The sequence below is a fragment of the Hemibagrus wyckioides genome, linkage group LG15 (assembly GCF_019097595.1).
Source record: "Hemibagrus wyckioides isolate EC202008001 linkage group LG15, SWU_Hwy_1.0, whole genome shotgun sequence".
NCBI classification, from domain to species: Eukaryota; Metazoa; Chordata; class Actinopteri; order Siluriformes; family Bagridae; genus Hemibagrus; species Hemibagrus wyckioides.
Window position 1 is genome coordinate 4,785,663 of NC_080724.1, and position 13,190 is coordinate 4,798,852.

The 13,190-nt window shown below is 41.1% G+C and overlaps 1 protein-coding gene across 1 annotated transcript in view; it reads left to right on the forward strand.

The window, feature by feature from the left end:
* Window positions 1–13,190, forward strand: part of plxnb1a (plexin b1a) — a 67,505-nt gene that overhangs the window by 35,330 nt on the left and 18,985 nt on the right. The window contains exons 3-16 of the mRNA XM_058410665.1: window positions 35–108; window positions 833–1,937; window positions 3,375–3,557; window positions 5,657–5,785; window positions 5,906–6,006; window positions 6,090–6,222; window positions 6,360–6,516; window positions 7,726–7,834; window positions 10,061–10,169; window positions 10,393–11,016; window positions 11,683–11,817; window positions 11,908–12,036; window positions 12,156–12,249; window positions 12,984–13,150. Coding sequence (XP_058266648.1) covers window positions 855–1,937; window positions 3,375–3,557; window positions 5,657–5,785; window positions 5,906–6,006; window positions 6,090–6,222; window positions 6,360–6,516; window positions 7,726–7,834; window positions 10,061–10,169; window positions 10,393–11,016; window positions 11,683–11,817; window positions 11,908–12,036; window positions 12,156–12,249; window positions 12,984–13,150 — 3,153 coding nt within the window. The 5' untranslated portion in view covers window positions 35–108; window positions 833–854. The remainder of the gene's footprint in view (window positions 1–34; window positions 109–832; window positions 1,938–3,374; window positions 3,558–5,656; window positions 5,786–5,905; window positions 6,007–6,089; window positions 6,223–6,359; window positions 6,517–7,725; window positions 7,835–10,060; window positions 10,170–10,392; window positions 11,017–11,682; window positions 11,818–11,907; window positions 12,037–12,155; window positions 12,250–12,983; window positions 13,151–13,190) is intronic.

A 13,190-nucleotide genomic window follows, 5' to 3' on the forward strand; every position in this document is an offset into this window, starting at 1 on the left:
TTTTAACAAATGATGATTTTTTGTTCTCATCTAGGATCCATGAACATGATCTACGCTACAGAATAACAAGAGGACACAAGCCACCCAAACTTATTGTTTCTGCCAATGGTATGAATGTTTAACTATAAATGTTTATTTATAAAATTGATATATATATATATATATATATATCGTTTTTTCTATACTGTTTCTTAATATGGTCCATTTTTTGCAAAATGTAAATTCAGTTCATTTGTATGGTGCTTTAAACAATGGACATTGTCTCAAAGAAGCTTTACAGAAGTATAGAGACATAGAAAAAAATGATAAAGTTTAAAGTTAAGTTACTATTTATCCCTAACCTTTATCCATAATGAGCAAGCCTGAGGCGATGGTAGCAAGGAAATACTCCCTGAGATGATAAATAATTTCTCAATTTTTTTTCATGGAACATTAAGAAGGCATAAAATGACATGTAGTACATTTATATAGAATTAAAGGGTTCAAATACTGTTGCAGGTTCTTTTGATTGTGGCACTTCAGTTAATTGGTGTGGTGATGGATCTCCTTTGTTAATAACATATTACGACATTACACTACAAGCTATTATTACTGAAGCAAGTGGTGAAGCTGAGGTGTTAAATTTTAATTGCAGCATTGCAAAATCAAATCAGTCAGAGGTTAGTTTTATGCTGTTGGTGCAGACATTTAGTCAAAAACACGCGTTCTCCATTACAGTAGAGATCTAACCGTCCATTAATTATGTATTACATGTTAGGTGTCCTAACATATTTTGTAAAGAAGTACCAAAACAAATGTAAGTGTTTTTTTTCTTGTTCTTCTTGTGTTTTAGTGTATTTGCAGTGCATTGTGGGATGGCGCTCATCTCCACCCTGCTTATTCTGGGCATTTTGGAAAGCCCACTGGTATGTCGCAGCTACCCACACTTCTCATCCAATGACACTGTGTTCCAGCACCTGGCCCTGCACCCTGACCCTGCCGTAGGCACGGTGTACATCGGTGCACAGGATCGCCTTTACCAGCTGTCTGGACTGGACCACTTGCGCCTAGAGGTGGAAGAGACGACTGGTCCTGTGAGAGACAGTAAAGATTGTCTTCCACCTGTAACTCCTGAGAACTGCCCACATGCCCGCTTAGTGAATAATCACAACAAGTTACTGCTGGTAGAGCCCTATTCCCTCCAGCTTATTACATGTGGCAGTGTTCATCAGGGCACATGCCAGAAGCGGAGCCTTGCTAATGTCAGCACCGTTTTGTTCTCTGCTGAAAGACCAATGGACACTCAGTACGTGGCTGCCAATGATCCAACCGTCTCCACCATCGGTCTTGTGGCCCGTCCGAGAGATGGCACTCCACCACTGTTGTACGTGGGAAGGGGCTATGTGAAAAGGGGTAGCCTTCCACCGATCTCCACCCGCCATATTTCCTCCGAACCCATCTTTTCCTACGAGGAAACAGCTAAACTGGGTGTAGCCGGCCGCCTGTCCGAGTACGACCACAATTTTGTATTAACCTTTGCACGACGCAGCCACGTCTACTTCTTATTTTTCAGACGCAACCTCAAATCTACTTCTCGAGAATACAGAACCTATGTCGGTCGGATGTGTCAGGATGATCATGCGTACTATTCCTACATCGAAGTTCCTCTAGCATGCCACTCTCGTTCGACAGGGCAAAAGTACAACCTCCTTCAGGGAGCACAGGTGGGTGGAGAGGTGGATGGCAGGCAGGTCCTGGTGGCGGTGTTTTCCGCATCACTGAATGGGGCCAGCAAGCCGAGCGAGGAATCGGCCCTTTGTGTGTACAGTCTGGATGAAGTTGACCGCTGGATTGATGGCACGCGAGACCTGTGCTACACACAAGATGGCCAGAGAGAAGGCATCAAGGTGGCATATATAGAGTATGAAGTCAAATCCAGCTGTGCCAACTTACCCACGGTGAGAAGATTTATTCAATCAAAGGAACATGAGCAGGTGGTGATGTACATCTAAATGTTATGCTAATATTTACATATTGTCTTCAAAGATATATTACACAGCTGCTTAAGTCAGTGTTCTAATCATGCAATAAAAATAATGATAGAATATTCAGCCTGAAGTAGGATGCTTTTTTGTTGCTGTCATATGAAATTGCAGGTAACATAAATCTAGTATTTTCAGGATGGTGCTGCAGGAATAATAATGGTGGCCAAAAATGCTTGATTTATTTATTTAATTTCCAAAATTTGTTATGCAGGTTGTAGATGTTTGAAAGGGTGCAGGTTGTAGAAATTGCAAAGCACAGGATTCATATTTTAAACTACTACAAGTGAAGACGTATATCTGTTTACTTTCTATGATTGCTGTACTCATGTTTGACCCACATGAACTGATGAGGGTTTTGGCTGAAAGCCTGTTACATGACATGTCTTGGTCCAAATCTGCGGTAATTTTGAAAAATTACTTCACTGCATGGAGTTTTGTGTTAAATTCTTCAGTCGCAAAACCCCAGAGGGACTGTTAAGTGGCCATTATCACATTACTCACCGTAGCTTATGCTGTACATCATATTACTGTCCATTTTATATTTTTGAATCCACAAAATACAAAAGCTAGATCTTAGAAGTAGTCTGTTTTTTCATGCTTAAAATTCACTTTTTGCAATAGTGGCTGTGGCTTTAGCCATGTGGGGTGTACAAGAGCGCAAAAGAGTGTGAGGGATGATGGACACTGCATCACCAGAGTAACACTAAGCAATCTTGGGTGTATGTGAGCTAATGCATGCAGAAGAGGGTGACTAGCACTCGCTCTGAGTGTGGTATGGTGTGGTGCTTGCTCTGAGTGTGTTATGCTGTCTTTTGTCTAAGAGGAAGCACATGATAGCCTGGACAAAATTTGGAGATTTCAGAGAATCTTTGTTCCTGCAGGCACTAAACAAGAAAAATGAGTTCAGTGACAGTGTAATTTCGATATTATGATAAATTATGGCACACTGCACTTTTTTAAAGCAGTGTACTTAACAAATGAATGATGAACAAATGAAATGAGCTGAATGCAAAAACAGAGGCAGAACTGTACCAGAAAAGGCTTTTCAACCATTTTCTGGAATAATTTCAAAATTTATTCCCAGACAAAACCATATGGCAGGACAGATGACATTAGAGTGTATCTCATCTTGGTCTTTTTCCGCAGTCTACAGTTGGTGGATTTGATTCAAAGGATAAAAGATTTTAGTTATTAAATTATTAAATCTGATTTATGCTCAATCTGCTTATTTGGGCTAAGGGGATGTTAAGGAAAATAGCATGGATATGTATTATAAAAGAGCAGGGTAAAGATGAAACCAGCATTAGATACTGCATTATACAGAAAGTTTGTCTGTATTTCTACTTCCAGGACACCCTCAATACCTATCCTTGTGGCTCAGACCACACCCCGAGTCCAATGGCCAGCCAGGAGCCAGTGGAAGCTGAAGCAGTTCTGGAGAGTCCTTCTGCTCGTCTCACTGCTGTGGCTGTCAGTATGAGAGAGGGACATGACATTGCTTTCCTGGGAGATTCCAAAGGAAATTTACAAAAGGTAACTTATACTGTATGTAGTCGTCCTTCATTTAGCACACATACACCGATCCAGTGGTCTAGCCATCACAATTCGGCCCTTCGTCAAACTCGCTTACGCTTGCCCATTTTTCCTGCTTCTAACACATCAACTTTGAGGACAAAATGTTCACTTGCTGCCTAATACATCCCACCCACTAACAGGTGCCATGATGAGGAGATAATCGGTGTTATTCACTTCACCTTCACCTGTCAGTGCTCAGAATGTTATGCCTGATCAGTGTACATTATAGCACGCACTGGGCACAGGGTCAGCCATAATAGAGCACCCCAGAGCAAAGAGAGAAATAAGGGCCTTGCTCAAGGGTCCAGCTTGGCAGCTTGAACCACTGACCTTCTGACCAGTAACCTAAAGCCTTAAGTGTTGAGCCCTTACTGTTTCCTACATGCTGCCACAGTTGATCAGTATTGTTCCCTGTTTCAAGGTTTTCTCCATGTTGTGTCTTATAATAATACACTGTAATCCTAGTAATGTATGCATTATATTTTTCATTTCATTTCATTTTATTGTCTGTACCGCTTATCCGATCTATACTCGGGCATACAGTATCTCAGGCGTCATCGGGCATCAGGGCAGGATACAACCTGGACAGAGTCTATGCATTATATATGAATTCAAAATGCAGTTAATTTTTCCCCAATAAATCTGATCTGATCTATATTTTTAATTAATGACCTGTGTCATGTCATTAATTAAAAACCTGTCCACATATTAAGGGGATAACTGTCAGGTTTTAGCTCCTAAAAACCAAAGAGCAAGAGCTTCTTTTCTCACTCAGTTAATAGCAATGGTATCATATTATTAATGTAGAACTTTAATCATATTAATCCAATGTAGAATTGTGGAGGAAAAGTTGGACTGAAAGCCCAACCTGTAGCAGAAATACGTTCACATAGCGGCTTAATCACTGCAGTGCACCAGTCGCTGTACTATGAAGTCGCCAGTAGCTGTTCCTGCTACTGGTTGCCATAGTAATAACATATTCACAAAGTTGATCTTCTCTCAACTGGGGCAGCGGTTGCTGTCACTCATGTCACTGGAAATCATCATTGAAATGGTCTCCAGTCACTTTATCACTCGAGTCTCTGTATGTGTGAACACAGCATAAGCGCTGAGTTACGCTAAAACACTCCTTTTGCTGCTTAGATTTTGTCTATACAGTGAGCTGCATGATGATCTGGTTGAGCAGAGTGCACAGATGAGGTAGTGATAGAGCTGGACAGAATAAAGGACTAAAGTGCTGTTGCATCACTGTTTTTAGGTAGAGGGGAAGTGAAAATTCCCACTGGCACCGCTGGACTACTGTTTAGTGAGTTGAGTGGAACCGTATAGTACTACAGGAAACAGAGCCAAAAATAAAAAATAGACCATGTTGCTGAAAGTAGTTTCAAAATAAAAACTTGAATTTCATTACAGAATAAATATTGAGCATGAAAATCACATGTTGATTATTATGATTAAAGATGTTTGAGGTGGAGTCTCACTTTTACTACAGTACATACACTTGTACATGCTTCATGCAAGAGGCTTCAAATTTTGCACAAACACACCCACAGTATTAGTCAGTCTTACAGAGATCTGTACCGTAAGTCTATGATTTTTCCCACAGCCTACCGTAACTGGCAGTTAGTCGATGCTAATCCGGTTAAAGCTGCCTAACCTGAGTGTGCAAGCGCCGGTACAGCTCTTTAGAACGAGGTGCCTGACACTCTTAGCAATGTCACCTGCTTTGCTGATGGGATTCTCAGGCCAGTAATCTGATTAGCTGAAATCCACCCCACTTCTTGATATGATTCAAGAGGCATTAAGGACCTTTCACGGATGTATTCTGTTGCCGTTCTCCTTACACATTCTCCTGACTTCTTGGCAGAGGATAATGCCCGGAAAGTTGTTTATAGGTTACGTGTAGTTATACAAGATTCTAAATGTGGCATTTTAAGTGTGTACAGTTTTAGCAGTTAGGATATTGTGCTATTGGATTGACCGCATATTAATATCTGGTTAGCTGCTTCAGGAAGTGCTTTTAGAGTTTAGATTTAACTGTGATGTGTCATCACCAGGTTTTCCTAGGGAGCTCCGGAGAAGTGAAGAGCTACTCCAGTCTTCCCATCCAGCCAGGTTCAGCTATTAACAGAGACCTGCAGCTTGACTCCTCCCAGAGACACCTCTACATTATGACCAGCAATACTGTGAGTCCTTTAGCCCAACTAGCACACTAGAAAAAAGGTATAAATAGCTTTTTAAAAATGTGGGAAACCATGATGTGTTAGTTGAGCGTTCATGTGCTCGCTCTGTATTCATGTGTGCAGGTAGAGAAGAGGCCTGTGGCAGAGTGTGAGAAACATGTAAACTGCCAGTCCTGCCTTGCAGCTCGAGATCCTTATTGTGGCTGGTGTGTCCTGGAGGGCAAGTGAGTATCAAGTCATTCTGTACAAAACTGAAGCTTACTTTTGATGTATGCTAATTTGAAGATTATATTTTGTTTTCTCTTAGGTGTGGCATGCGTTCCGACTGTAGTCGTGGCTCACTGGAAGGCCATTGGCTTTGGAGTTTTGACATGGGGCAAAAGTGTGTGAAGGTCGAGTCACTGACCCAGTCCAATATCAGCCTCGGAGAAGAGAAAAATGTATGGCATTTGTGAAAACGATACATCATTTCTCTTATTCATTGTATACTAACACCAAGTTAAACATTATCATCTGGGATTTTTAGCATAAAATGGAAAAGACTTTATTAATGATAGCACTCATTCTTTCTCTGTAGGTGGCACTTGATATACCAGGATTGCCAAGTCTCTCTGAGGGGGAGGCGTACTCATGTTTCTTTGATGAGACAGAAAGCGCTGTGACTGTTCAGGAAACTACAGTCACATGCTTCACTCCACCTGCCCACATGGTGCCTCCTGTACCTCATGGACAGGGTAGGACACTGGTTCTGTATTGCTCCATTCTGCAGTAGCAGTTAGTAGGATACACGCTGCAGATCCATAGATCATAAATAGGTCCTATTTACAGTCACTATTTCATGTTCAAATGATTGAAAATATTCAAATTATATACTTCTTAGTCAATCCCTTTTAGTGCATTTGCTACATGATGCACTATATGGCCAAATGTTTGTGGACAACTGACCATAGGAATCATACATGCTTGTTCAACATCCCATTGCAGATTTAGTTCAACATCGTATTGCAGACCTATGCTGTTGTATCAACCTCCACTCTTCTGGGAAGGCTTTTTTTTTTTTTTTTTACTAAATTTTAGGCTATATTTGCTCATTTAGCCACAAGAACATTAGTGAGTTCAGGCAGTGATATCAGGTGAGTAGGCCTTGTGTGAAGTCAGTGTTCAGTGAGGTTGAGGTCAGGGTTCTGTGCAGACTGTTGAGTTCTTCATCTCTATCCTCGGCAAACCATGTGTTCATGGACTTCATTTCGTGCATTGTCATTCTGGAAAACCCTTAGTTCAAATTTTCCCCTAGTTTTCCTAGGGAAAGTATAATGCTACAGAATATAAAGACATGCTTTACAACTGTGTGCTTTCAACTTTGTGATAGCATTTTGGGGAAGACTCACATATGGATGTGAAGGTCAGGTGTCCACAAACATTTCTTAATCTGTTATACATGCTAGATAGTGCTGGGAGCTGAACACATTCTGAGGAAACTGCTAACTGTGCTAACTCTGTACATCAACAACTGGCTAGTGTCGCTCTGATTGATAGAGTAATGCCATCATTTCCACCCAGAGAGAAGAACCAGGTTAGCTTTCTTGGACTTCCTGCCACAAATAGCAAATTTGTTTCTGTTGTGTCACTCAGTAGCCCAGGGCTTGTATCTAATTTAATGGAAAATGAGAGCAGTCAATGTTTTTAATACAAATTGACCATAAAATGTCCTCTGTCCCCCAGACCTGCTTTAAAAAATTACACTAGAAGTCTTTGGGCAGTTATTTTCCCAATTACATATTGCACTAAGATTTGATTTCAGTAATATAATTGGAGATTAATAGTAAGAGCATCCAGCCACAAGAAAGCTTTATTTGTCTTTATTTGTAACAAGAACCAGCTGTGTAGTTCGATGGAGACTTGATTGGTATGAAGATTTGCTATTTACTTGTCTCTCCTGACAGATTCGGTGTCAGTCGCTCTGTCTCTGCGCTTCCTGAACGTGACTGTGGCGGTTCAGGAGTTCACATTTTATGACTGTTCTCTTGTGCAGCAACTCTCAGGCACCATGCCGTAAGTTCCTCGATCTTTATCTTAATACAATTAGACAAAGATTCTAACAGTTTGTGCAATCATCTATTATAGTGTATTTATGTGTTTACACCAAAGTAGTGATTTAAATGAATTTTATATGAGAATTACATATAGATTAAATATACTAACCCTGCTTTTTCAGTTGGAAGTAAATGAGTTTCAAGTGTTGCTATTGTAAGGTTTTACTCAGGGCAAAAAACAATTGATTAAAACAAGTTTTTGATATCTTTAGAGCTGTCCTCTGTTCTGACCTACAATTGATTTGCCTTACTTTTCAGTAAATACTACAGTAAAAAAAAAACTTTATACCAGAAAGCCTCAATTCTTCTGAGTCAGTCAGTAGTTTCCTCCGGCCATCCATATCTCTCTCATATCTTAACTCCAAACCCAATTCTCAAGCTCTATATCTCATTTGCCGCTGAATTAAGATTTTGATCGGCGAGTCTGTTATCTAACTTCCTGGAATTGCGATTATGCCCTTAGAGTGTGTTTGCCTGATCCTTATCCTTGGATCAAATTGATTATCAAATTGAATAAAAATCTATTAACTTACAGTAGGCCTTTGTGATTTCATTTAGCCAGCAGTCTCAGTGTGGATACTGTCATGTGGCTATGCAGAGTAGGAGAGTGAGCTGTCTGTCTGTCAAAATGCTATCTATCATTATAATTACTTCTACACCGATCAGACATAACATTATGACCACTGACAGGTGAAGTGAATAACACTGATTATCTCCTCATCATGGCATCTGTTAGTGGGTGGGATATATTAGGCAGCAAGTGAACATTTTGTCCTCAAAGTTGATGTGTTAGAAGCAGGAAAAATTGGCAAGCGTACGGATTTGAGCGAGTTTGACAAAGGGCCAAATTGTGATGGCTAGACAACTGGATCAGAGCATCTCCAAAACTGCAGCTCTTGTGGGGTGTTTCCGGTCTGCAGTGAATGGTCCAAGGAAGGAACAGTGGTGAACTGGTGACAGGGTCATGGATGGCCCATTGATGCACATGGGGAGTGAAGGCTGGCCCGTGTGATCCAATCCAACAGACGAGCTACTGTTGCTCAGACTGCTGAAGAAGTTAATGCTGGTTCTGATAGAAAGGCATCAGAATACACAGTGCATGATGGGTCAGGGCTGTTCTGGCAGCAAAAGGGAGACCAACACAATATTAGGCAGGTGGTCATAATGTTATGCTTGATTGGTGTACGATCTAATGTCAATAATACTATAATACAATAATAATGAGAAATCTTGAACTAATTTGTGTAATGAGTTGAAGTGTACTTGAGAAATTTGATTGATCTTGAAACATTAGAAAGAGGAAGAGATGGGAGTGTTGCAAGCTGTCTTTGGGCAGCTTATTAATGTGATTTATACCACTGGATCATTAAATGGGTTTCAGAAAATTCGAACTGGATATGATTTACATTTCTATCAAATTATAGCCGCAGAGTGCAGCTCACATATAACAAACATGCTCTGATACTGAACGCTTTAGCCCAGTTTAACCTCTTGTTATATTATTAATCAGAAGAAGCATTATTAATGTTATATGAGTAGCATTGACTCAGGAGCGTTGACTCAGGAGTGTATAGGAAACTTACACAAACTGGAAAATAAAATTGACTACAGTTTTAGGAAAGCAGCATATCAAAGCAAAAAAATTCATAGTTATAGTATAATTTACAGATGCAGTGATTTAGGTGCTTACTTATTTGTTGACATTTTCTAGTGTTCTGGAAGATCTCACTTTTTTGATTACATGTAGTTGAACCACATACTCAATACTAGTAGCAGAATATCAGGTATTTGTGAATGTCCATGCAGTGAGAGTAGCAGAGAATCTGAGCCGGTCTCATCTCAGTGACAGATGTCTCTCTGGTGATGTAGCAGCTGCCTTGTACATTCCACCTCGAGCCAAGACACCATATTTCTTTCCTGCATTCCCATCCTCAATCAGAAGTTCCCAGCACATATGCACTGTTTCTTTAGATACCACTCAGGTTCCCTTGATTTGAGCATTGAGGTCCGGGAAGTAATAGGCTTGAATTTCTATAATTTAATGGTTGCCAAGTAGTATGAGCCTCTATGGGCTTCATGAAAATTGAGTTGGCTTCCTGCTTGCAATATAGGATATCATTTCTCGTCTCTTTTAACAGAAGTTAATGTTCTTTGTTTTTCCACTTTCCGTGTTCTCACTCTGCAGATGTATAGGGTGTGTGACCAGTCGCTGGAGATGTAACTGGTGCGTCCATCAGCACATTTGCTCTCACAAGACCACATGCGACCAAGGAGTCATCATATATAATCAGCATGTAAGTTAATGCTGCATTATAGGACATTATTTCCGGTTAGTCCAAATGTAGCGCTCTGAAAATCTGCTAGATTGGTCTGGCTCACTTTGTAAACTTTTTCTTTTTGTTTTTATTACTGTAATGTCCTTGTCAATATTTAGGCAGTATTGTAAGGCAGTTTTGCCTGTTTACAAATGTTTATCCGTTTTTGCTTATTTCATCTCCCTTCTTCTCGGTTTTATAGGACCACAAGTCAGACCTTGTATCCTCTGTTCTTTCAACAACAAAAGACTTTGATCAGTTTACTACAGAGTCAACCAAAGCGTCTGCTCCAACCAAAGTTCTTGCCATGTCTACTGCTTTGGCAATACCTCCCACCATTCCAGAGCCAACTGCAATAACAGCTGTGAAAACCCTCACCAACCTGCCGAGCAATTTCCAGCATGCCATGCCTTCCCCAACCCAACAGGCATTAACAGTAGCTGCAGAAGCCCAGGTTCTACATGAAGACAGCATAGTGAGTGCAGAGAAGGTACATGTGTCACTGATGACTCCTGGTGGCAATGGTGAGGACATGTGGAGTCTGTCCCATAAAGGATCGGCTGCAGACTCGGTCACAGCTCCCACCCTAATAGTGGCTACTGTGGGTGCAGGACTGTCAGATAAAGCAACTCCTACCTCCTTTACTGTTGGGGTGAATGTTTGGTTTGGTGAGACTGATGATGGAAAAGCATCTTTTGACAATGGGCCATTGATTCCTTTGGCTTCTCCTCTACTTGGGGACGCAAAGACAGCACCTGTGCCACCCAGTTTTCTTTCCTCTTCAGAAGCGGACTTCCAGTCTGATCCAGCTGATCTTTCCTCCCTGGTAAGTCAGTATCCTCTGGCTGACAGTTAGTATGAGCCAAGGTCAAGCAGGCTTGAGTGAATCCAAAATTAACAATAATATTTTCTAATGCCATTGAATAGCAATTGATGAAAACACATCATGTTTTTTTGTTTCATTAAAATAGCTCTGGTGAATAGCCTGTAGTAGTAGGGGGGCATTGTGGCTTGGTGGTTGGCACATTTGCCTCACACCTCCAGGGTTGGAGGTTTGGTTCTTGCCTCTGCCATGTTTTCATCTTATCCGCATCCTTTGGGGATTTGCCCCAGGTACACCAGCTTCCTTACCCAATCCAAAGATATGCATTGTAGTCTACATTGTAGGCTGATCATTGAGGCGTCTCTAATGTGTGTGTGTGTGAATGAGTGTGCACTGTGATAGACTGGTATCCTATCCAGGCTGTGCCCTAAGTTTGCATTTGACAGGCTTCAGGTTCCCCACCAGACAGTAGGATAAGCGGTGTAGGGAATTAATTCATGGAATAGCTTGTAGTAAATACATTTTCCAACCTTATCTATTGCAACCTGAACTTTTCAGCAGATAGACTGTTATTTTTTGACCATTTCAACAAATCAGAGGCTGTTAGAGGCAGGTAGATACCATTTATTTCATTTATTCTGTGATGCATTATGTTTCTTGTTTGCACAGGGTAATGAAGGCTCAGTGATGAGTGAAGCATCCTATACCTGTCCATGTGTGGAGAGAGTTCAAGGTTCTTCTCTCCTCCCTGTAAACATTGTGAGGCAGATCACACTGGTGGGACGCAACCTGCACCTCTTCCAGGTAATGCAACAAAAATGCAAATTTCAAACATTGCTTTGAAATTCATAATAATGAGAGACTTACCTTGTGCGTGTGGTTGTGTGCTCTCAGGATGAGGATCTCAGTAAGGGTTACGAGTGTGTGTTAGCCATAGAGGGCAGAACCGTGGTAGTGGCTGCATTTGTCCAAAGGGATGAATCAAAGCCTTTCCTGTTCTACATTACATGTCAACTCCACCAGGTCTCACCCATACACTCAGCTCATTACATTATTATTTAGCATTTATGGATTAAACATTGCAACAGTGTCTGAAATTGTGTGTGCCTATGTGTGTGTGTGTGTGTGTGTCTGTGTTTCAGTACTCCTACTCTGCTGCTGTGGAAGAATACAATGCACCGATCACAGTGAGAAGACAAGGCTCTTTTCAGCTGGACAGTATGCAGGGCTTGCATAGTAAGAGTGACACTAGGGACCTCACGTGTGCTACACATGACCACAACACATAAAGGCTTTTCACACTTGAAATAGTTAACCCTGGGATGGGTACAGGATGGGTAAACTGAATCCTGGCTTATCTTGTTTCATGTTTCACATTGCTCATACTTTACCCAGGGTTTACAGTCAATCCTGTGTATTAATAATTCCTAAACTCTTGGTTAATGTTCTTATTTGCATATTTGTGGGGCCAACAAATGTGATTAAAAAATCATACATAAATAACGGCTTGTGTTGCCGTGCAAATCTTCCTTGGCTCTTTTAAGCATTCTAAGATGCACATAGAACACACACAGGGTTTCTGTGACTGTGTCCGATGCATGTGATATGAGGCATGCGCTGTTCAATTTCTCTTTTTTGCTAAGCATGAAACACTTTAGGTGCTTAAAAACAATGAGATGTTGCTAGCCATAGCCTTCTCACATGGTCACGTTTCACAATGTACAAATTTGGAGTTAACGCCACAAAAGCAGTGCTAACACAGCTTAGGAGCAGGCTTTCATAACCCTGGGTAAAAACTGGTGCTAACCCCACTTCTAAATGACGTGTGAAACGTTCCTCTACTCTGGGATAAAGCAGGGTTTAGAACGATGATAACACTGAGTTAAGTACTGTGTGAAAAGACCTGATGATAGAATATGATTGAGTTTTTGTGTTGCGTATGTGTACTAAGGCTTGTGTTTGGTTGTCAGTGAGGCTGTATAACTGCTCAGTGGGGCGTTCAGACTGCAGCCGCTGTCACACGGCAGAGCCACGTTACGGATGCGTGTGGTGTGAAGGAACCCAATCCAGCTGCGTCTTCCGCAACTCCTGCAAAAATCACATCAAGCACACCTGCCCTGCACCCCACATTCACCAGGTTTGTCTAAGTGTTTTATGCAATAAAGCTTAATAATCAT